The sequence below is a fragment of the Sus scrofa genome, chromosome 4 (genome assembly GCF_054392235.1).
Source record: "Sus scrofa isolate SSC_HxYL_T2T_F1_AM1 chromosome 4, Sscrofa_HxYL_maternal_Yorkshire_Landrace_v2.0, whole genome shotgun sequence".
Lineage (NCBI taxonomy): Eukaryota > Metazoa > Chordata > Mammalia > Artiodactyla > Suidae > Sus > Sus scrofa.
The window spans coordinates 104652302-104674250 of record NC_139386.1 but is presented as its reverse complement, the minus strand read 5'-3'; the positions used below and the strand labels follow the sequence as shown (position 1 = coordinate 104674250).

Here is a 21949-nt window from a genome sequence, read left to right as displayed (position 1 = left end):
GAACTGTTTCTGGTCCTTTTCCTACTAGAGAATAGTTCAGAACCACCTTGCTGAGTTCTTATTCTTGAGGATGTAAGTGTTTCAGGATGTTCCACAGCCCTGACCATGTTCATACGGATGTTTCTGGCCTCCATGCTCTTTGTACTTAAGCGTCAAGCCCGCACCTCTAGTTTGTCTATGCCGAGGCCCACATTGGAGCAGTTTTTCTGACAACTCCTCTTCTCCATCAGATTAATCCTTCAAGACTTGGGTTTTGTGCACACTGGCTACCATTTTGCCAGAGTCATAGGCATAAGAAGCAGCCCTGGCACTAGGCCAGGTTTGTCACAGCCAGTTTCCCTGTGGCAGGAGAGTGGCTACCTGTGGTAGAGACACAGTAGGCACCAAAGTGAAGTGAGCCAGGAAGGGTGTGGGACCAATGGCTGTGGTTTTAGGCTTTTTCCCTCCTAACATAAAATAAAAAAATCTTAACTGCCGGCAGGAACATGAAACTAGTACTCAAGGAGTGGAAGTTGACTGCCCAACCCAAGTTAGAAAAGAAAGCTTTCCTGTCTTCTTCAGGGGTTTGTGGGAAGCCTGTTATGAGCGCCAGCACTGTGCTGGGTACTGGGGGCACCATGGTCAGCAAGACAGAAACAGTTGCTGTCCTCAAGGGTTTGAATGCACCTAGACAGCAGATCATTTAGCAATTACAATACAATGTGATAAATGCTGAAAGAAGGGAAGTTAGGGGGCTGTGGTTTCGATTAGCAAGGGCATCTAGTCCAAGAGGTTCCAAAGGGGTTTCCAGGAAGGCGGGCCATTGGTGCTCACACCTGAAGGATGCGTAGTAGTAGTAAAGAAGTAAAGAGGTGGGGGAAGAGTGTTCTGTCATTAGCCCTTGAAGGAGAAATGTATTTGTATTTTTATGAGTAGAAGGGACTTCCTCCTTGAAATTCTCAAGGTGTTTGTGTTATGATACTATAAATGCTGGCAGAAAAAAGTTTGATTCTTTCTGTGACATGAATCTTTTCATTCTTTTAGAATGTAATTCTGCTGACCACATAAAGTCCCAGGATTCCCAGCACACACCACACTCGATGACCCCGTCAAATGCTACAGCCCCCAGGTCTTCCACCCCATCCCATGGCCAGACTACTGCCGCAGAGCCTACACCTGCTCAGAAGACTCCCGCCAAAGTGGTGTATGTGTTTTCTACTGAGATGGCCAATAAGTAAGTTGATGGCTATGTCTGGCTGTTGGTGTGGCTTGCATGTCTGTGCATCTGAGTTCTTACTCTCATTGAAGATTGATGCTTTTTTTTTGCCCACTTGTATTATTACTTAAAGTTAACACTATGGAAAGAGGTAAAATAAAATATAAAATTTCCCTACCCCTATTCCCCAGATGCAACTATTGTTGATATTTCCTTGGCTTTCCCTCCAGAATTTTTTTTTTTTTTTTTTTTTTTAAATTTTATGGCCTTACTCACAGCATGTAGAAGTTCCTGAGCCAGGGATTAAATGAGAGCCACAGCTGCAGCAAAGCTGGATCCTTTAACCCACTGGGCTGGGCCACGGATTGAAACTGTGCTTCTCCAGTGGCCTGAGCCTCTGTAGTCAGACTTCTAACCCACTGAGTCACAGCAGGAACTTCCCAGAATTTTTTTCTTCCCCCACTGCATGCAGCAGCTTGTTGTGGGATCTCAGTTCTTAGACCAGGGATTGAGCCTGGTTGCAGCAGTGAAAGTGCTGAATCCTAACCACTAGGCCACAGGGGAGCTCCCCCAGGAATTTTTATATATATACTTTTTCAGACACAAAAGGGATCAGTTACACAACAAACACTTTTATGCAACTTAATGTTCTTTTTTTTTTTTTTTTTTTTTTTTTTTGGCCCTGCTTGCAGCATGCAGAAGTTCCCAGGCCAAGGATCAAACCCATGCCACAGTAGTAACCAGAGCCACAGCAGTGACAACACTGGATCCTTAACCCACTGAGCCACCAGAGAACTCCAGCTTAGAATTCTTTTTAAAATAACATAAGTAATACATGTCCATTTTAGAATAATTAGAAAATATAAATAACTGAAAAGAAAAAAAGTCTCAGGAATTCAAAGATAACTGCTGTGAACATTTTGGTACTTAGGTTTCTAGTGAGTGGATGGATTGATCAATGGATATTTATTTATAGAAAAAATGTGGATATACTCTACATAGTATTCTGCCTTTTTTATTTTCATTTAAGATTTAAAAAATTAAAATGTATGGGAGTTTCCATTGTGGCTCAGTGGGTTAAGAACCTAGCTAGTATTCATGAGGATGCATGTTCAGTCCCTGGCCTTATTTGGTGGGTTAAGGATCCAGTGTTGCTGTGAGCTGTGGTGTAGGTCACTGATGCTGCTTGGATATGGCATTGCTGTGGCTGTGGCTTAGGGCAGCAGCTGTAGTTCCAGTTTGACCCCAAGCCTGGAAATTTCCATATGCCATAGGTTGCACCTTTAAAAAAAAGAGAAATTAAAATATGGAGTAAATCTTGACAGCCTTGAATGATTATTAAGTGTTTTGAGAATTCATTTTACCCCTCTTTGGTTGGGATTTTGAACTAAGATTCTCTATAAAACACCCACTACAATGGATTGGTTTGAAGGAGAAAATCCTGGGTTTTTTTCATTGCCTCTTTTGAGATTTACTAATGGCTCTCTTTTAATTTCAGAAGTTTGATGGTAAATGATAGACATGAATAATGAAAACCTTTTTCTCTTGATTTCTTCTCATTCAGTGTTGCTGGTGGTTCTGTATAATTCTCCTTCTCTCTTACCGGTTCAATCTGAGGTGAAAGTACTTTGGCATTACAGTTAGCGAATAGAAACAAGTCCTAGTGTGTGCATCTCATCTGTGTTTGCAGAGCTGCGGAAGCTGTGTTGAAGGGCCAGGTTGACACTATCGTCTCTTTCCACATCCAGAACATCTCTAACAGCAAGACAGAGAGAAGCACAGCCCCTCTGGTATGTCATTTTAGATGTAGAATAATGATTGAAAGGTCCTACAGTGACTCTAAAGGTGGGAGATGGTGAATTTCACTGATAGGGAGATAGTCTTTTTTCTTCTTCTGATTTTATTGAGATATAATTGACACATAGCCCTATGTAAGTTAAAGGTGTACAGCATAACGATTACTTATGTACATCACGGAATGATTGCCATCATCCCTTAAAGATGCAAAATTAAAGAAATAGAAAAAAATATATTTCTTCCCTGTGATGTACTTTCTTAACAACTTTTATATATAACATACTGCCGCATTAATTGTATTTATCATATTGTGCATTATATTCCTAGTACTTCTTTATCCCATAACTGGAAGTTTGTATGTCTTGACAATCTTCCTCCAGTGACTCCTGCCCCCACCCCCCCACCCCCAACTTTGGTAACCACAAATCTGATCTCTCTGTGAGTTTGTTTGTAAAGTATAATTGACCTCCAACACTCTGTTAGTTTGTGTTATACAACATAGTGATTCGATATGTCTGTACATTTCAGTGATCCCCATGATAAATGTAGTTACCATCTATCACTATACAAATATACTATGTAATTATTGACTATATTCCCCACACTGTGTATTTCATACCCTGACTCATTTATTTTGTAACTGAAAGACTACCTCTGAATTTCCCTCACCTGTATATCTTTTCTCCACCCATCCCCTTACCCTGTCAGCCACTTGTTTATTCTCTGTTATCTATGATTCTGTTTCTGTTTAGTTATGTTTGTTCATTTGCTTTGTTTTTTAGATTCTACATATAAGTGAAATCATATGATATTTGCCTTTCTCTGTCTAACTTATTTCATTTAGCATAATACCCTCTAGGTCCATCCATGTTTTTGAAAATGGCAAGATTTTATTCTTTCTTATGGCTAAGTAATATTCCTGTGTGTGTGTGTGTGTGTGTGTGTGTGTGTGTGTGTGTATACATGTACATGCACTGTATCTTCTTTATTCATCTATTGATAGGCACTTAGGTTGTTTCCATATCTTGGCTATTATAAATAGTGCTGCAACGAACATTGGGGTACATATATCTTTTGTAATTGGTATTTTGTTTTCTTTGGGTAAATATCCAGGGGTGGAATTGCTGGATCCTGTATTCTATTTTTAACTTTTTGTGGAATGTCCACACTGTTTTCCATAGTAGCTAGTCCAGCTTACATTTCCACCAACAGCACACAACGGTTCTATAGGGAGATAGACTCAATGGTATAAGCTACATTGTGAGCTTTTTATGTAATTGTGGTTTTAGGCATATCACACTGCACTGGCCTTTTCTACTAGCATGCTTATATATTGATGAATTAATAGAAGAGATGCAAAATTAAAAAGGAGATATATAGATTTGGTATTTCCTTCATGTAACCATCTCTGGGCAATTCTGAATTCAGACCCTGTGTACAGAGCAGGATTTTGAAGAATAATGAACACTCTTGACTTAATTGAAGAACACAGAAAAAGCAATAACTAAAACTGCAGTACTGGAGTTCATGCTGCTAATACTATAATTAGTCTCAGTGACTTTCAAAATGATTCTTATTTATTTCAAAGTGAGAGGACCATTCAATGCTTTTAATTGCTTGATATTTCCAAAATTATAGTAGGTGTTAGTCTGTTTCCTCTCTGGAACGTAAGCACCTACTATAAACTACACTAGGAAACACATATAGTGGTTGTTTTAATACATGTAGTATTCCAAATTGAACCAAAAGATAGTTCTTCTGTCTTGCATTGTCAAGGCATTGCTCCAAATGCTGTGGGGCCACTAGAGGTTCAAGATACCTTTAGGAAGCATTAAATCTAAGGCTGAGATGAGTTTTAAACATGGGAGAAGTTAAATGACATTGAACAACTCAAGTGACAATTCCATACTTTTGTACCCTGGCATTCACATTGCAGCTCAAATCAACATTTTATTGACCTCATGACCAAACTTAATACAGCTTAATAGTAACTTCCACTTTCGCTGGTACTAAAATAAGATCAGAAAAGGAGTTGAGGTAATTGGGAAAAGTCCAGTCTCCAGTGCTCCAAATCTAAAGTAAAAGGGTGGTGCTGCACTGTTTTTTCTGTCACAGTCACCTTCCAGGAAATCAAACCCTTAACAAACAAACAAAGCCTGGCCAACAAAACCAAACTTAAACTGGCATTGGAGAAAAAATTAAGGTGACCTCCACACTCCAGTTACGGAGTCAGGGACATACAGGACACTGCGACATCCCGAGTCCTCCAGGCTTAGCCAGCCTTCCCCGTACCAGTCTCCTCCGTCTGCAGACACAGATGTGTGGAGAATGCCACCAAGTGAAACATTTATGTACATAGCCACAGAATGTGAGCTCTTCATATGCAGGGATCCACATAATGCTTCCTGTAGACTTTTGCACCTCGATAAACATTCCAGAGAGTAGGCAGGGAGGTAAGAGTCCGAGGGGTTTGGCAATAGAAGCTGGATTAAGTGAGCAAGTTAGGAGCATGTGAACATCAGAAAGTATGGCGCAGCTCACTGGAGGCTGGTGAGGTCCCTAGGGTGGAGTTGGTAGGCTGGGCCCTCCTCTTTCTCAGTACTGCCCCTCCCCGGGCCCTTTAGCAACGCGGAGGTGTAGACTCAGAACATCATTCGTCCCTCTCCCAGACACTGACAGCATCTGAGTCACCTGCCGTAAGTGAGCATGCTTTTACCCAGGACTTGGTATGGCACCGGTATTTAATAAATAATAGGGGTGTTCCCATCGTGGTGCAGTGGAAATGAATCTGACTGGGAACCATGAGGTTGTGGCCTCGCTCAGTGGGTTAAGGATCCAGCGTTGCCGTGAGCTGTGGTGTAGGTCGCAGACATGGCTTGGATCCTGCATTGCTGTGGCTGTGGTGTAGACCGGCAGCTATGGCTCAGATTAGACCCCTAGCCCGAGAACGTCCATATGCCACGGGGTGCGGCCCTAAAAAAAAAGACAAAAGACAAAAAAATAATACTAATAATAATAGGGCAGTCACCCAGCCTGTAGGAAAGGCAGCGTGCTGTCTATTGGAAAGAACAGATCAGGAGACACCAGGAGCTAGATAGCCTCAGATTTCTCCAAAGATGCTTCCTGCCTGCAGATTATCTTACTACAGTTACTGTACAAATTCTTATCAAATATGGAATCAGTGATCACAGACTGAAAACAGAAATCGGCACTGTCGGGCCCCCTGGAAACTCCCAGGAGAGGAGTCCTTCACGAGTCCCCATGCCAGAGGAGTCTCCACAACAGAGTGGCCGTACCTGCTGCGTCTTCCGGTAGAGTACGGAGCCGGGGGTGATGAGCACTTTCTCTTTCAGTTGAAAACATCAGACATTTGACTGACAGTGAGAAGTGTGCATACCCAGTTACACTTTCGGGGAAAGAAAAAGGTGTTAGGTACAGCCTCCCACATACCGAGAAACTAATCTCTCCCTAAATCAGAAGCACATAGTAGACATGTGATAGCAAACCTGTTCCTCGAAATAGACACTCAGATGTATTCATTTTGGCGGCGTGGCTCTCCCTTGGCATGCTTATAAAGTTATTGAAATCTAATCTGTAGCCAGGAAAGAGGATATGCCATTTGACAATAAAGTGCAAGAGAAAAAAAAATCAAAACGTGTTCATGTCCAAAGCAGGGTTGTCCTTGGGCAGTTCCTCTCACAGGAGAATCAGTCCAGATTGATGTGACCAGGTCCAGCCTTATAACAGACCTTGCTCTTTTCATTGTTCTGTTCAGTTGACCAATGATTTTTAAAATCTTGTTCATCTTCAGAACACACAGATATCTGCCCTTCGGAATGATCCGAAACCTCTCCCACCACAGCCTCCAGCTTCAGCCAGCCAGGACCAGAGTTCTTCACAGAACACCAGGCTGCAGCCAACTCCACCTGTTCCGGCACCAGCACCCAAGCCTGCCGCTCCCCCGAGGCCCCTGGACCGGGAGAGTCCTGGGGTAGAAAACAAGCTGATTCCTTCCGTCGGCAGTCCTGCCAGCTCCACTCCACTGCCCCCAGATGGCACCGGGCCAAACTCGACGCCCAACAACCGCGCAGTGACCCCTGTCTCCCAGGGGAGCAATAGCTCTTCAGCAGATCCCAAAGCCCCCCCGCCTCCACCAGTGTCCAGTGGGGAGCCCCCCGTGCTGGGAGAGAACCCCGACGGGCTGTCTCAGGAGCAGCTGGAGCACCGGGAGCGCTCCTTACAGACGCTTAGAGACATCCAACGCATGCTTTTCCCTGATGAGAAGGAATTCACGGGAGGACAGGGTGGGGGGCCCCAGCAGAATACTGGGGTATTAGATGGACCTCAGAAAAAGCCAGAAGGGCCGATACAGGCCATGATGGCTCAATCCCAAAGCCTAGGTAAGGGACCTGGGCCCCGGACAGACATGGGAGCTCCATTTGGCCCTCAAGGACATAGAGAGGTGCCCTTTCCTCCAGATGAAATGGTTCCACCTTCCATGAACTCCCAGTCTGGGCCCATCGGACCCGACCACCTGGATCATATGACCCCTGAGCAGATAGCGTGGCTGAAACTGCAGCAGGAGTTCTACGAGGAGAAGAGGAGGAAGCAGGAGCAGGTGGTCGTGCAGCAGTGCTCCCTGCAGGACATGATGGTCCATCAGCACGGGCCTCGGGGGGTGGTCCGTGGGCCCCCTCCCCCGTACCAGATGACCCCTGGTGAGGGCTGGGGGCCTGGCGGTGCGGAGCCCTTTGCTGATGGGATCAACATGCCGCATTCCCTGCCCCCGAGGGCCATGGCCCCCCACCCCAACATGCCAGGGGGCCAGATGCGCCTCCCCGGATTTGCAGGAATGATCAACTCTGAAATGGAGGGGCCAAACGTCCCCAACCCGGCATCTAGACCAGGTCTTTCTGGAGTCAATTGGCCAGACGATGTGCCAAAAATCCCAGATGGTCGAAACTTCCCGCCTGGCCAGGGCGTCTTCAGTGGTCCCGGCCGAGGGGAGCGCTTCCCAAACCCCCAAGGATTGTCTGAAGAGATGTTTCAACAGCAGCTGGCAGAGAAGCAGCTGGGTCTGCCCCCGGGGATGAGCATGGAAGGCATCAGGCCCAGCTTGGAGATGAACAGGATGATCCCAGGCGCTCAGCGACACATGGAGCCTGGGAGTAATCCCATCTTCCCTCGAATACCAGTGGAGGGCCCGCTGAGCCCCTCCAGGGGAGACTTTCCAAAAGGAATGCCCCCCCAGATGGGACCAGGTCGGGAACTTGAGTTTGGGATGGTTCCCAGTGGGATGAAGGGAGATGTCAGTCTAAGTGTCAGCATTGGATCCAACTCTCAGATGATACCTCAGAAGATGAGAGAGGCTGGGGCGGGCGCTGAGGAGATGCTGAAACTCCGCGCGGGCGGTGCAGACGTGCTGCCTGCCCAGCAGAAGATGGTGCCCCTGCCGTTTGGCGAGCACCCTCAGCAAGAGTATGGCATGGGCCCCAGGCCATTCCTCCCCATGTCTCAGGGTCCAGGCAGCAGCAGTGGCTTGCGGAACCTCAGAGAACCAATTGGGCCCGACCAAAGGACTAACAGCCGGCTCAGTCACATGCCACCACTACCTCTCAACCCTTCCAGTAACCCCACTAGCCTCAACACAGCTCCTCCGGTTCAGCGCGGCCTGGGGCGGAAGCCCTTGGATATCTCTGTGGCAGGCAGCCAGGTGCATTCCCCAGGCATTAACCCCCTGAAATCTCCCACAATGCGCCAAGTCCAGTCACCGATGCTGGGCTCGCCCTCGGGGAACCTCAAGTCCCCCCAGACTCCATCGCAGCTGGCAGGCATGCTGGCGGGCCCAGCTGCTGCTGCTTCCATTAAGTCCCCCCCTGTCTTGGGGTCTGCTGCTGCTTCGCCTGTTCACCTCAAGTCTCCATCACTTCCCGCCCCGTCACCTGGATGGACCTCCTCTCCAAAACCTCCCCTTCAGAGTCCCGGGATCCCTCCCAACCATAAAGCGCCCCTCACCATGGCCTCCCCAGCCATGCTGGGAAGTGTGGAGTCAGGTCAGTATGCTTTCGTCCTCACACTCGCACCTTAGAGCCAGGGATTGCAACAGCCTGGTTTACATACTCTAAGAAAACTGGTGTCTTAACCTGGTTGTGCAACCAGAGGAGGCGGCCTTTGCCAAGGTGGACGTATTTGTGTCAGGGTGTGTAATTGGTACTTCCACGGCGTTTATGTACAAGTGTCCCATCCTGGGGAGAATACATGGGCTCTCAGTGCAGAATGTTTATCAGATAGGAGTGGGAGGAAAAGGGGAAATATATGTCATTTCGCTGGGTGACTTACATTTGCACAGTGCATTCCCGTTGGTGAAATAAAATGTCTTAACTGTGGGTGAATGTGACTTCTTTCAATACTAGATGCACCCACTTCAGAGGGCGGCCCTCATGTCAGGAGAGTCTGGGTATCATCCCGGGCAAAGAAGGGAGGCTGCCAAGAGACATGAGTGGTTCTCGCAAATACGTGTTGACCGTGGAAACAGTGACCAAAACCTTCTCCTTGGTAGACTGCTATTCTCACAGATCAACTACAATTTATTAGTATTTTCTTCCTAGGAGATGCTCTCACTGATGATGGTGGTTTTGGGACCATAGGTGGTCAGTGGAAGATGAGCCCTGAGGTGTAAATACTAGGTCTGCGCTGGCTCCACTGGAGAAAGACTAGAATCAGAATAAGCTAGGAGATTTATCCTACCAAGCTAAAGTGTGTCTCTCTGTTGGGTAGCAGTTCACAAAAACAGTACAGTGGAGCCGCCCCCTCAGACCTTTTTGGTTCCAACATCTTGGTGGTGGAAATTCATCAAGAGCATGTGTAGGCTGGTTGGGTTAGTACCTGGGGTCAGAGTGCTTGTCTGGCTTCCTGGCGTACTAACCCCCAAGTTGAATTCTGAACCGTGACTGCCAGGGGAAAGAGAGCCACTTATTTCCCACTCTTTGCAGTGAAACCGTTGTCTGCAGCCCATGTTGTTCCCAAGTTTGAACGAGCATTTCTAACGCATTCTTGGTGCCTCTCTCCTCCCACCCGCTGAGCCGTCACCTCCACCACACACCGCAGTCTCCCTCTGCACACACACAGAGCTTGACTAGAAGATTGATGATTCATGTCCTGGGTCTAATAACACTGTCCTGTTCATCTGTCTCATTCCTGGCCCTGCTGGTTCATAATCATAGGCCCAGTAGCCTTCAAGAGGAATCTAATTCCCTGCCCTGTGTTTTCTTTGGCTTTCTTCTCCTAGGTGGCCCCCCACCTCCCACAGCCAGCCAGCCTGCCTCTGTGAGTATCCCGGGAAGTCTTCCCTCTAGTACACCTTACACCATGCCTCCAGAGCCGACCCTTTCCCAGAACCCGCTGTCTATTATGATGTCTCGAATGTCCAAGTTTGCAATGCCCAGTTCTACCCCATTATACCACGATGCCATCAAGACCGTGGCCAGCTCGGATGACGACTCCCCTCCAGCTCGTTCTCCCAACTTGCCATCAATGAATAATATGCCAGGTAAGAAATCATGGAGATAGGCTAATGGAGCTAGTGCTGAACAAAAGGAAAGCTTCTTGAAGTGTTTTCTTGTTGGCTATAGACCCCCATGGCTGGAAGTTCACCAGATTGAAAAAGTATACCATCTAAGTTAGTTTCAATAGAATTAAAGTATCTTGCCTAGCAGAAGAGAATTTTTTTTTGGCTTTTTAGGGCCACACCCACAGCATATGGAAGTTCAGGGTCAGGTCAGAGCTGCAGCTGCCGGCCACAGCCACAGCCACAGCAACTCAGGATCTGAGCTGCTTTTGTAACCTACACCACAGCTCACAGCAATGCCAGATCCTGGATCCACTGAGCCAGGCCAGGGATCAAACCTGCAACCTCATGGATGCCAGTCAGATTCATTTCTGCTGTACACAATGGGAACTCCTGATTATTTTTTAAATTAACTTAATTCAGTATTTGTTGATCAGAAAGCAGGTTTCTTTATAGTTCTTCTCACTTTCTTATAAAGGTCTGAAGCTTCTCTGCCTGGAAGCTTTTTTTTTTTTGGCAGGGCGTGGAGGGGTGTCCTCCTGGAGCAAGATAGAAAGCAGTATCTTTTTAGCATGGCTGACTGGAATGTCTTTAGTCCTCAAGTATTTTCCTGGAAGGGCTGCCTCAAACCACAAGCAGCCACAGGATTTCAGACAGTGGAAAGCCCCTATTTCCTAGAGAAGCACTTTAGGAATAGAGAGGAAACAAAATTCCTCCTTTCCCTGCTCATTCTGTGCTGCTTCACTTTTCCACCTCCCATCCCCCAAAACTCACTAACAGGAAATGACCTGGGTGGTGAAAGTGGTCATTGAAGAGACGGACTTTTCAGCCGTTTCTGATGCTCTGTCCCGATTGTTAGGAATCCTCTTCCTTTAGCATCAGTCAGGTTAGGGACGTTCTGTGGTTAACACAGGCACCATCCTTACCATACGCAATGGTAACTCCAAGAAGAGACCAGATATTTAAATGTCCCAGGGATGATACTAGAACCTGTGTGTTTTCCCTTTCCATTGAAAGTTTTCTTTACTGTTTCATGTCACCTGCGAGGTCGAAATGCAATCTCTGTAAGGTGATATAAAATAGTGATGCCAAGTAGTAACTGAAAAAGGCCTGTTTGATTCCCTCATGACTATTTTATCCAGTTCTTGGACTTGAAGGACTGATTAATCCTCTTTTTCCGAAGAGGACCATCCTAGATCATCTGGGCAAATAGTTTTCTTCTCTATAAAATGTCTGCAATGAAGAAAACGATATTCATTTGCTCATTTGCAGGTTAACTTGTAACTTTTCACACAGGAGACTTTACTTTGTAGCCGTCTTCTTTATATGTTTATGTCATACAGTTTGAGACTCAACAGTATATTGTAGAGCTGCTGGTTTGTGTGCCAAAAAATGTATTACAACAGTATTGAGGGCAGAGTTTATTCGTTGTGTGTTTTCTTGGCATGGTACCATGCACATTTGACGCACAGTTAATTTGTTAATTTGATTTATTACAGTTTTTCCGAGTTGCCTTCGGTTAAGTTGATTCCTTTGATATCTTTGTTTTTCTAGGAATGGGCATTAATACACAGAATCCTCGAATTTCAGGTCCAAACCCCGTGGTTCCAATGCCAACCCTCAGCCCAATGGGAATGACCCAGCCACTTTCTCACTCCAATCAAATGCCCTCTCCGAATGCCATGGGACCCAACATACCTCCTCATGGGGTCCCAATGGGGCCTGGCTTGATGTCACACAATCCTATCATGGGGCATGGGTCCCAGGAGCCTCCGATGGTACCTCAAGGACGGATGGGTTTCCCCCAGGGCTTCCCTCCAGTACAGTCTCCTCCGCAGCAGGTTCCATTCCCTCACAATGGCCCCAGTGGGGGGCAGGGCAACTTCCCAGGAGGGATGGGTTTCCCAGGAGAGGGGCCCCTCGGCCGCCCCAGCAACCTGCCCCAAAGTTCAGCAGATGCAGCACTTTGCAAGCCTGGAGGCCCAGGGGGTCCCGACTCCTTCGCTGTCCTGGGGAACAGCATGCCTTCAGTGTTTACAGACCCAGATCTACAGGAGGTCATCCGACCTGGAGCCACCGGAATACCCGAGTTTGATCTGTCTCGCATTATTCCATCTGAGAAGCCTAGCCAGACACTGCAATATTTCCCTCGAGGGGAAGTCCCAGGCCGTAAACAGCCCCAGGGTCCTGGCCCTGGGTTTTCGCACATGCAGGGGATGATGGGCGAACAAGCCCCCAGAATGGGACTAGCGTTACCTGGCATGGGAGGTCCAGGGCCAGTGGGAACTCCGGACATCCCTCTTGGTACAGCTCCATCCATGCCAGGCCACAACCCAATGAGACCACCAGCCTTTCTCCAGCAAGGCATGATGGGACCTCACCATCGGATGATGTCACCAGCACAATCTACAATGCCTGGCCAGCCCACCCTGATGAGCAATCCAGCCGCTGCTGTGGGCATGATTCCTGGCAAGGATCGGGGGCCTGCAGGGCTCTACACCCACCCTGGGCCTGTGGGCTCTCCAGGCATGATGATGTCCATGCAGGGCATGATGGGACCCCAACAGAACATCATGATCCCCCCACAGATGAGGCCCCGGGGCATGGCCGCTGACGTGGGCATGGGTGGGTTTAACCAAGGACCTGGCAACCCAGGAAACATGATGTTTTAAGCTGCTAAGATTGGATGTGCCGATCCTTGTCAAGATGAGATTCCAGGTCCTGAGAGCTGCTTTGAGGGAGTTCCAGGAGTACTGTTGGTCATGCAATAGGAGAACAGAGACCCAAGGGCTGCTTTGGGGGAGGGGGGAACTTGAGAATGTATGGATTTATCTGAAAACAAATTATTCATTTAATCAACAGGTGTGTTTTTTTTAAGATTTATTTTTTAAAAATTATTTTTGTGGACTTGGGTATCCCATGATGGCACCTACTTTTGGGAATCTGTAGCCGTGCTTCGAGAATTGCCATGGGTCACATGTTGCACCGTTCTCTGTATGTTTACGTCCTTTGGACTGGCTTCTCCCAGGATTCTTTTCTGGTTTTGTTTTTGCTTTGGGCTTTATTTTTTTTGTGTGTGTACTGTACTATATTGTAAAAGGGATTTTAGCAGAGACTTTAGTCTTTGGGACAAGAGGAGAACAGGAATGCTGGGCTGTTTACTTTAGGTGGAGAATCCATCTTCAGACCTTTGGACTATTTTCTTTCAACTCCAGTGTATAGAAAAACCAAACTACGACCTCAGAGCAGAGTATTAATGAAAAGCACAAAAAAAGGAACTAAGTTCAGCGAGGGGTGGGGGGAGGGGGAAGATTTTTCTTTTTAAAAATACTGACGCTTAGGACACTTGGTTTTCAGTTCAAGTGCTCTTCGGCACTGTCTCTCCCAACCTACAGACCCACCTTCACATTTTTCTCTTGTTTTCCCTCCCCTCTCCTTCCCTAGCTTCTGGGTTGAGTGAGTTTCCTCCTGTTGTGTCCCCCAGTGGTGACCCCCTGGTTCCCTCCTCTCTTTTCCCTTTGGCAGCTGCAATACACGGTGTTACTTTGGGGAAATAAATCTAACAAAGCCTCGCCTTCCGAGCCGAGCGGTATCCGGGCTCCGGGAGGGAAAGGTCTGTCTTTGGGATGCTCGATGGTCTTCGCCCTTCGTCTTTTCTTCCCCAGCCTTCCTTTCCCTGCCCATCTTGTTTTCTGTTCTCCTTTTCTTAGGAATTCCAAGTGAATTTTATTAACGTGGGAGTGGAACAGATGCTAAAAGCTATCCGGGATTTTGTTTTTGTTTTTAATTTTGTGGTTCCTTCCCTTCCCCCCCCTCCCATGCGTAAAACGTTCTGTGTAACCTCCATTAAATTTGGTACAAAACCACTCACCAGAGCTGTGGTGTCAGAAAAATAAAATATATTGTTTCTTACAAAATGCAATTGCCTTTTCTGTCCTTTGGATTCCTGTTTGTTTAGTATTGGGCATATTAGTTGCCATGTGACCCAGAAGCATCTTTGTATCAGGGTTGATCCACAAGGTGAAGGTTAGAAGTATCTAAAAGAAGTATCAAAGTTTGCAGAGTACCCTGGTGGCTCAGGTGGTTAAGGATCCAGCACTGTCCCTGTAGCGGCCTGGGTCATCTCGTGCCTCGAATTCGATTCCCGGCCTAGGAACTTACGAAGGCTGTGTGTGCAGCACCCCCCCCCCAAAAAAAAACCAAAACAAACATTAAAAGTGCTTTTGCAGATGAAGCATATTCCTTGCTATTGAGGAACAACTCATGCATTGTTCCTGTCTTGGTCATTAAGTCCTAGCTGTAGGCAGAAAAGCAACCCTGGTCCCCACTGCCCCACCTCTAGAGGCAATTCAGAGTCCTTACTAGGGATTTTTGTGAGAGAGCCAGTGTAATGGTGTGAAGTAAGAAGACCAAAGTTATCTTTTTAGCCATTTGAAAAGCTGTGAAATATCCCTGGATCTCGTTAAGATAAAATACTACTGTACCTACAAATCATGGGTTTCCACTGCCTGTGGGGTTTTGTGGTCTGTTCTGCCTCCCCGCCTCGCTGCCTGCCCTGCTCTGTCTACGCAGTTCACTTCCACACACACGCCTTGAGCCTGTTAGTGTGTGTCCTGCAAGATACGTGCAAGCTGTTTGGGTTTCTGTGCAGTAAGATTTGTTCTGGTGTGTGTATTCCTCTGAGTTGTAGGCATCTTTAGCTGGGTGAGTGGGCATCTCTGGGTGTTTGTTCTCAGGTGAGAGTTTAAGCGAGGAGTGGCAGGTGCGCTGTCCTCAGCAGACAGACTTGTACAAATTGGGTTCTGCTGGTGTTCCACAGTGTAGGTTTTGCCTGCAAATGTATCTCTGTCTCTGAGAAGTGTTTGGAGATTCGTTTTCTCTTCCACCTTCAGCAGCCCTGCCTTCTCAGTAACACAAGAGGCCCAGACCAGATTTGATTGGAGCCCCTCCTCCACCAGCCACCTCCACCCACGTGCGCTCTCTTGCTAATTTCTGAGGGGCCCTAGGAAGTAGGTAGTAATCATCTCTTTCGCCAATGAGAAAATTGAGCTCACTAGTTTAAGAATTCTAGCACAGTTGGATCTTCTCAGATAGTCCAGGGTGGTGAAAATATTACATGGTGGAGAAAGTAGGAGAGAAAAATGAGCATTTTGTTTCATGAATTTAGCCGTATTCCATTTTCTCTGGCTTTGAATTAATAGAAGAGAACCAGGAACAGCTAAGTATGGGGAGCATGAGATGAGAGCCCTGGCGTTTGTCCAGTGGTCCGGCTTCGTGGGCAGCCTCACTCCCTGCTGCATCTGATCTGCTGTGGTCACTAATGGTGTGTGGTCCCTTTGCTAGTGCCCAAGGAGGAAGCCAAAGGCGGCAGAAGCCTTGTGGACCCCTGCTGGGAGCCGCTGGGGATGTGGCACTCTGCACGCCACCCCCTGCTGGAGAACTTGCAGCAGTGCAAATCAGCTTACCCATTTCAAAGGAATTTTGCAAAGATTCCCTTCGTCAATCTTCATCTACATTATCAGCATATACCGACATTTCATCATGATGACACCTGATAAGTTTGGGGTTTAAATGTGACAGTTTCTAATTTGCAATCTTGCTATGAAATAAAATCACATTTGAGAGATTGGATGCTTTTGCATGGAGAAATAACAGTACAAGATTTTTTTTCTTTAAAAATCAGCAAAAGGGTGATAAAGACGTTTCATGTTAGCATAATCCCAAGAAAGCCCAGCCAGTCTCTCCTACCTCAGCCTCCCTCCCAAAAAAATGTTGGGATTAAATAGAGGAATAATGATGTGTTATTTCATTGCTGGGGTAAGTGGTGAGGTGTGGATCATTGTGTTGTTTCTTAAGGACTAATGAAGAGTATGTGGGATTTCCCCTGAAACAAAGTGAAACAAAATTATTTATTCTTTAAAAGAATCGGCCCTTAAAAATGAAAACAAGCAAACATAACTGGAAGTGCATCTATGAAGGATTGGGGCAAGAGAAAATAAATTTTAAAATAATTTTACATATTTTACAGGTACTCTTTTAAAAAATTGATCCGGGGAGTTCCCATCGTGGCGCAGTGGTTAATGAATCCGACTAGGAACCATGAGGTTGCGGGTTCGATCCCTGCCCTTGCTCAGTGGGTTAACGATCCGGTGTTGCCGTGAGCTATGGTGTAGGTCGCAGACAAGGCTCAGATCCCACGTTGCTGTGGCTCTGGCGTAGGCCGGTGGCTACAGCTCTGATTAGACCCCTAGCCTGGGAACCTCCGATATGCCGCGAGAGCGGCCCAAGAAATGGCAAAAAGACAAAAATAAAATAAAAAATAAAAATAAATAAATTAATCCAAAATTTCTCCCAGTCTCCCTGTTCTCCTGTAATTTTTTCTTTTGGCAATGCTCAGGGCACATGGAAGTTCCTGAGCCAGGGATCAATCTCACACCACAGCAGTGACCTGAGCCACTGCAGTGGCAGCTTGGGATCTTTAACCTGCTAAGCCACACAGGAACACCTCTCCCATACAGTCTTCATACTGTAATTGTGATGAAACTGCCATGTATCTGGGGCGGAGGGGGAGGGGGTTCCATGGGTGTATGACCAGTGCGCAGGCCCCAGCTTGGTTTAATGCTCTGCTATCACTTGTTGAAATTCTTAATCGTCTTTGAACAGAGGCCCTACATTTCCATTTTGTACTAAGCCCTGCAAATGAAGTAGCTGGTTTGGCCATTGTGAGCAAGAGAAATCCCAGTAGCTCCAGAGTAGTGTTGGAATCCTCGTCTCTATCTTTATTCTTGCTTTCTCCTTCCCAGTGGCCAGGCATGTGTCAGGCAAGGAGGTTGCTGCATTCTGTTTAAACTGTCCACACTTCAGTCACTTCCTTTTCCTTTTCTGAGTCCTTTCAAAGTACTGAGAGGAAAGGAAAGCTGTATTTAACCCAAGGGCTCATTTATTCAGCACCCATTTCGACAGTGTCTATTGGGTGTCAAGAACTGTGCCAAGGCTGGAACGGAGGAAATGTGTGTGTAAATCGACCGTTCAGTATGACATGATCATTGGGCCACGGTGAAGGTGTGGGCAGAGTGCCACAGACCAGAGAGGAAGGTACGGTGAAGCCTCCACGAAAGGTGGTTTTGAATTTACTCTTGAGGGAGGGAGCACTTCCTGGTAGAGGGGGGGGTGGTGGGCTTTTAAACAGGAAGTGGGGGCAGCAAAGCCCTGCCTGTTGAAAAGGCGTGGGCTCTTCAAGGGAGGAAGAGAGAAGAAATAAGCCCAGAGAGAGCAAGTAGGTCATGGGAGAACCCGGTGAAGCCCACTAAGGAGTCTGAACTTCAAAGTTTTCAGCAAGGGTATCTGGCAATGAGATTGGCTCTGCAGAAAGATTACTATGCTGAGGTGTGGAAGACAGGTTTGGGTGAGGTGAGAGAACCACAGGAAGATCCCTTGCAAAAACTTCCAGAAAATCTTTAAACTCACAGATTCATCTCTTTTGCTTTAAAAAAAAAAAATCAAATTGTATCATATTTCTTATGCCATTTAAATAACTTGACCCTACTGCCACTTTCTTTCCTCTAACCCAAACCAGTAATTTTTTTTCAAAGTCACAAACTCTTATATTTAAGAAAAGTCATGGACTCTTAATTTGTTGGTAAAATTTTAATGATACACTTAAAGCAACAGTTTATAAAGCACAGAAACCAGTTTGTGGCCAAATATTTTCTATTGGAGGAAGTTAAATAATAAATTAGGAAGGTATGCTATGAGGATTATGTAAATAAAAAAGCCTCTCTCCCTGTTACTGTAACAGACGTGATCGGTTTTCTGCCTATAGGTAACCACTTCAACTGTTAAATTTCTGGCTCAGTGCTTAGTTGTGCTTGGCAACCAGTACTGCTAGAGGAAGAAGGTAAGTATATGATTGCAGAAAGAAGATTAAGACAAGATTCAGAAATTAGTTTCTCACACATATTTAAAGCATAGAAAAATAGTTATTTCACCCGACATACAAGAACTCAGACTTCCCTTGCAAAATCCCCCCTCAGAGCCTGAAGCAATTATGAGGGACCCTGGGGTTCCGAAGAACATGTTAAAACAAAACAAACCCACCCTTAGGAAAGTGCAGGTCTTCCCTACGGCGGCCGGGGGGGGGGGGGGGGACAGAACTGGGCAGAACTGGGTTGGGGTGTGAGCCTGGGAAATTCGGTTCTTCATATAGGCTGCCCACAGCTCTGTGCCAACCACCCATGGCTAGAGCTAGGGTCAAAGGCACAAAGGACGCATAAATCTCAGTGGTAATCCATGTCTGATTAATTAGGGTTGAGGGTGAATTTAACTTTTCAAGATTTTTTTTTTTTTTTTTTTGCCACAGCCCAAGTTCTTTCTTTGAAAGACTCCTGGGAGCCTGTGTTTATTTCTCATCTTTGCCAAGCTTCCAGGAGCTTTCATTTTCCCCATTTCCCACAAAACAATCCCACGGCTTCACCATGAGTTTCTTTTCCTGGAGCCTCCCGCCTGTCCCCATAAATCTGTGTGATCTAAGCACGTGCTTCAGCTGTGCTTTAAGAGCTCGGGAGCGCTGGTCTCTGGCTTGCTCAGTTCCCAGTGTCAAATACAGCCCAGGCTAGCCCAGAACCTTGCTAGACACTGAGTCATCACCATTGCATTGAGGGGATCATGAATTGCCATGATTTACTTTGTTCTCCAAACTGCAAAAGGTCTCCCAGGCTTTGGTGGAGTTCTCTATCCTGTGAGTAGGTGAGCTATTAAAAAACGTTTATACACACAGATTTATTTGTACAGATGTATATGCACCTTTAATATACTACAGTATGTAAATAATTAAGTGCCAGTTTTGAAATGTCAGTACACTGTCGTAAAGATGAGATTGTTTTTCTCCTTGTGAAGCTAGCGAATCCCTATAATTCTTTTCCTTTCTATCAGTGTCCACAAGATCTTTAAAATGTAATCATTATTATTTAAAAGTATAATAATACCAATAAGGAAATAACAAGGATCACATCCATACAAAGTATGGAGTAGGCAGCACTTGGCCCAGGAAAGAAGTGATCTTTAGCGTTTGGTAACAGAATCCATGGTTTCAGCAAGGGCCTTGTAAGAAGCATTAAGCATTTATCTTATGTTCTGCATGGTGCTGGGTAGAGTGGAGTAAAAGGAAAGTTTAACAGCCGCCTACAAAGAACCTACATCGAATTGAAAAGTGCTAGCAATGACTGCAAGGTAGGACTACCTTCTATTCTCAGCCTTCCATATTCCATGTTCATGGTCCATACTGAAACAATCACTAAACCATCCAATACAGACAGACCAGGGACAGGCAGAGGGCAGTTATTGGTCTTGTGATCATGCCTCTGACCCCCTTCCTGCATCATTAATCTCTCCCCTTCCTTCCTTTCGGTTATTCCTATCAGCATACAAACATGCCCTGGGCTTGGCCCTAGGCCTTCTGCTTACTCTTCTAATTCATCCAGTCACAAATCACTCAATACCATCTGCATGATCATAAGTCTACAATTTCTCTCTCTCTCTCTCAGCCTATTCTTAGGAGTTCTAGACTCACAGTCAACTGGCACCTTGGCCTTGTGAGTGTCTTGCCAGCACCTCAAACTTAAGTTTTAAACTTAACTTCTGAATTTCCCCCCAGTCTCATCTGCATACACCATTATGTAAGATACATTCCATCCACCTAGCTATCATGTCAGACCCATAGGAGTCCTTTTTGACTCTTTACTCCTCATGTAAAGCTACAAGCACATCCTTTTATGTTCATTTCCAAAACCTATCTTAAATCCATCTACTTCTCTCCATCACTCTAGTTGAAGCTGCCATCTTTCACTTGGTCTATTTCATTCATTTCTTAACTTCTACTTCCGCTCTTGCTCTCCTTCCATCTATTCTCCATTTAGTGGCCAAAGTTGCTAAAAAGTACAAATCAGGAGTTCCTGCTGTGGCACAATGGGATCGGCAGCATCTTGGGACTGTTGGGATGCAGGTTTGATCCCCCACCTGGCACAGTGAATTAAGGATCTGGCCTTGCCACAGCTGCAACTTAGTTTGCAATTGCAGCTCGGATCTGATCCCTGGCTTGGGATCATACCATGAGGCAGCCAAAAAAGAAAAAAAAAAAAAAAGTATAAATCATATACATCAATTCCTTCCTTAAAACCTTTTAATGGCTTCCCAATATAATTGGTATAAAATCCAAGACTTTAACAGGGCTTACCAGGCCCCAGACACTCTCCTTTTTCACCTCATGCCCTTCTCCCCTTACTCGCTGTGTTCCAGCCAAACAATTCTAGTTCCACTGTCTCCAGTGTGCCAAGCTCTTCCTGCCTCAGGACTCTTACACATGCTGGTTTCTTGCACTGGCATGCTCTTGGCCCTTCCCAATAGCTGACTCCTTCACATCCTTCAGGTCTCAGCTTATTTGTTACCTACCTCCTCAGAAAGGCCTTTGCTGATTATCTCATCAAAATACCCACCCATCACCCCCCACACACACTTTGTAGCACAACATCCTGTTTGTGTCTTTATATCAATTATTTATTCTGTCTCACCCATTCCATGAAGCTAGGAACTGAATTTTTCTTGACTTTCATGTGTTCACTGGCATCTAACACAGAACATGCACCCTAAGAGGGATCAGCAACTATTTGTTAAAAGAATGAGAGGAAGCAAAGATCGGTGTGAGTTTGGATGGCTGGGAAAGATTCTGGGGTGGCTGTGGTACATGAGGTCGTTCCTAGGATAAGGCCAGGGGTGGGGACACACGGAGGAACAACATCAATGAGGGAATGGACGTGGGAACGAACAGGTGAAGACAATCAGGCCAGCTGACGTTTGTTGAAGGGAGCAGCTTAACCAAAATAGATCACTTGAATAATAGAATGTGAAACTGAAAAGAGAGGGAAAAGACGAATAGCCCCCAAAGCCAAGAAAAGAAATTTCGTTTTGATATGGGAGGGAGTGGGAAACCACTCTTTGGGCTTATCAGAGGAATTACACGGTAAATATTTTATAAAATGAGCCTAGCAGGGGCGTGCAGAGTGGATTGCAGCAAGCAGCCCCAAAGCTGGAAGAGCAGACTGGTAGCAGGCACCAGGCATCCAGGGTTGAGGAGCTGAGGCTGCTGCCAAGTGGCGGGTGAAGCCAAGAAGGCTGAGAAGGAAGAAAAGGAGAGCCCCCTGATGTCATTAGCTACTGGGGGGAAGAAGAGGGAGGAGTCAAACGTGATGCCAAGACTGAGACACTGAAGCTAGAATCGAGGTGTTGGAAAGGACCAGCCTACTGCTCTTCAGCGTTCCCAATAGGCGGCCATGGGTAATGGAGGCCATGCTATCGAATGTCATCAGTTCTAATATTTAGAAAATCCTGCCACACAA

General features: G+C 46.1%; 1 protein-coding gene across 7 annotated transcripts in view; it reads left to right on the top strand.

The window, feature by feature from the left end:
• BCL9 (BCL9 transcription coactivator) overlaps positions 1-14476 on the top strand; it is an 87975-nt gene extending 73499 nt beyond the window's left edge. For all 7 annotated transcript variants that reach the window (XM_005653072.4, NM_001444428.1, XM_005653070.4 and 4 more), the window contains 5 exon segments: positions 1024-1213; positions 2886-2985; positions 6804-9045; positions 10281-10541; positions 12114-14476. In XM_005653072.4, the coding sequence (XP_005653129.1) occupies positions 1024-1213; positions 2886-2985; positions 6804-9045; positions 10281-10541; positions 12114-13231 (3911 nt within the window). In that variant the 3' untranslated portion in view covers positions 13232-14476.
• Positions 14477-21949: the final 7473 nt, after the last annotated feature.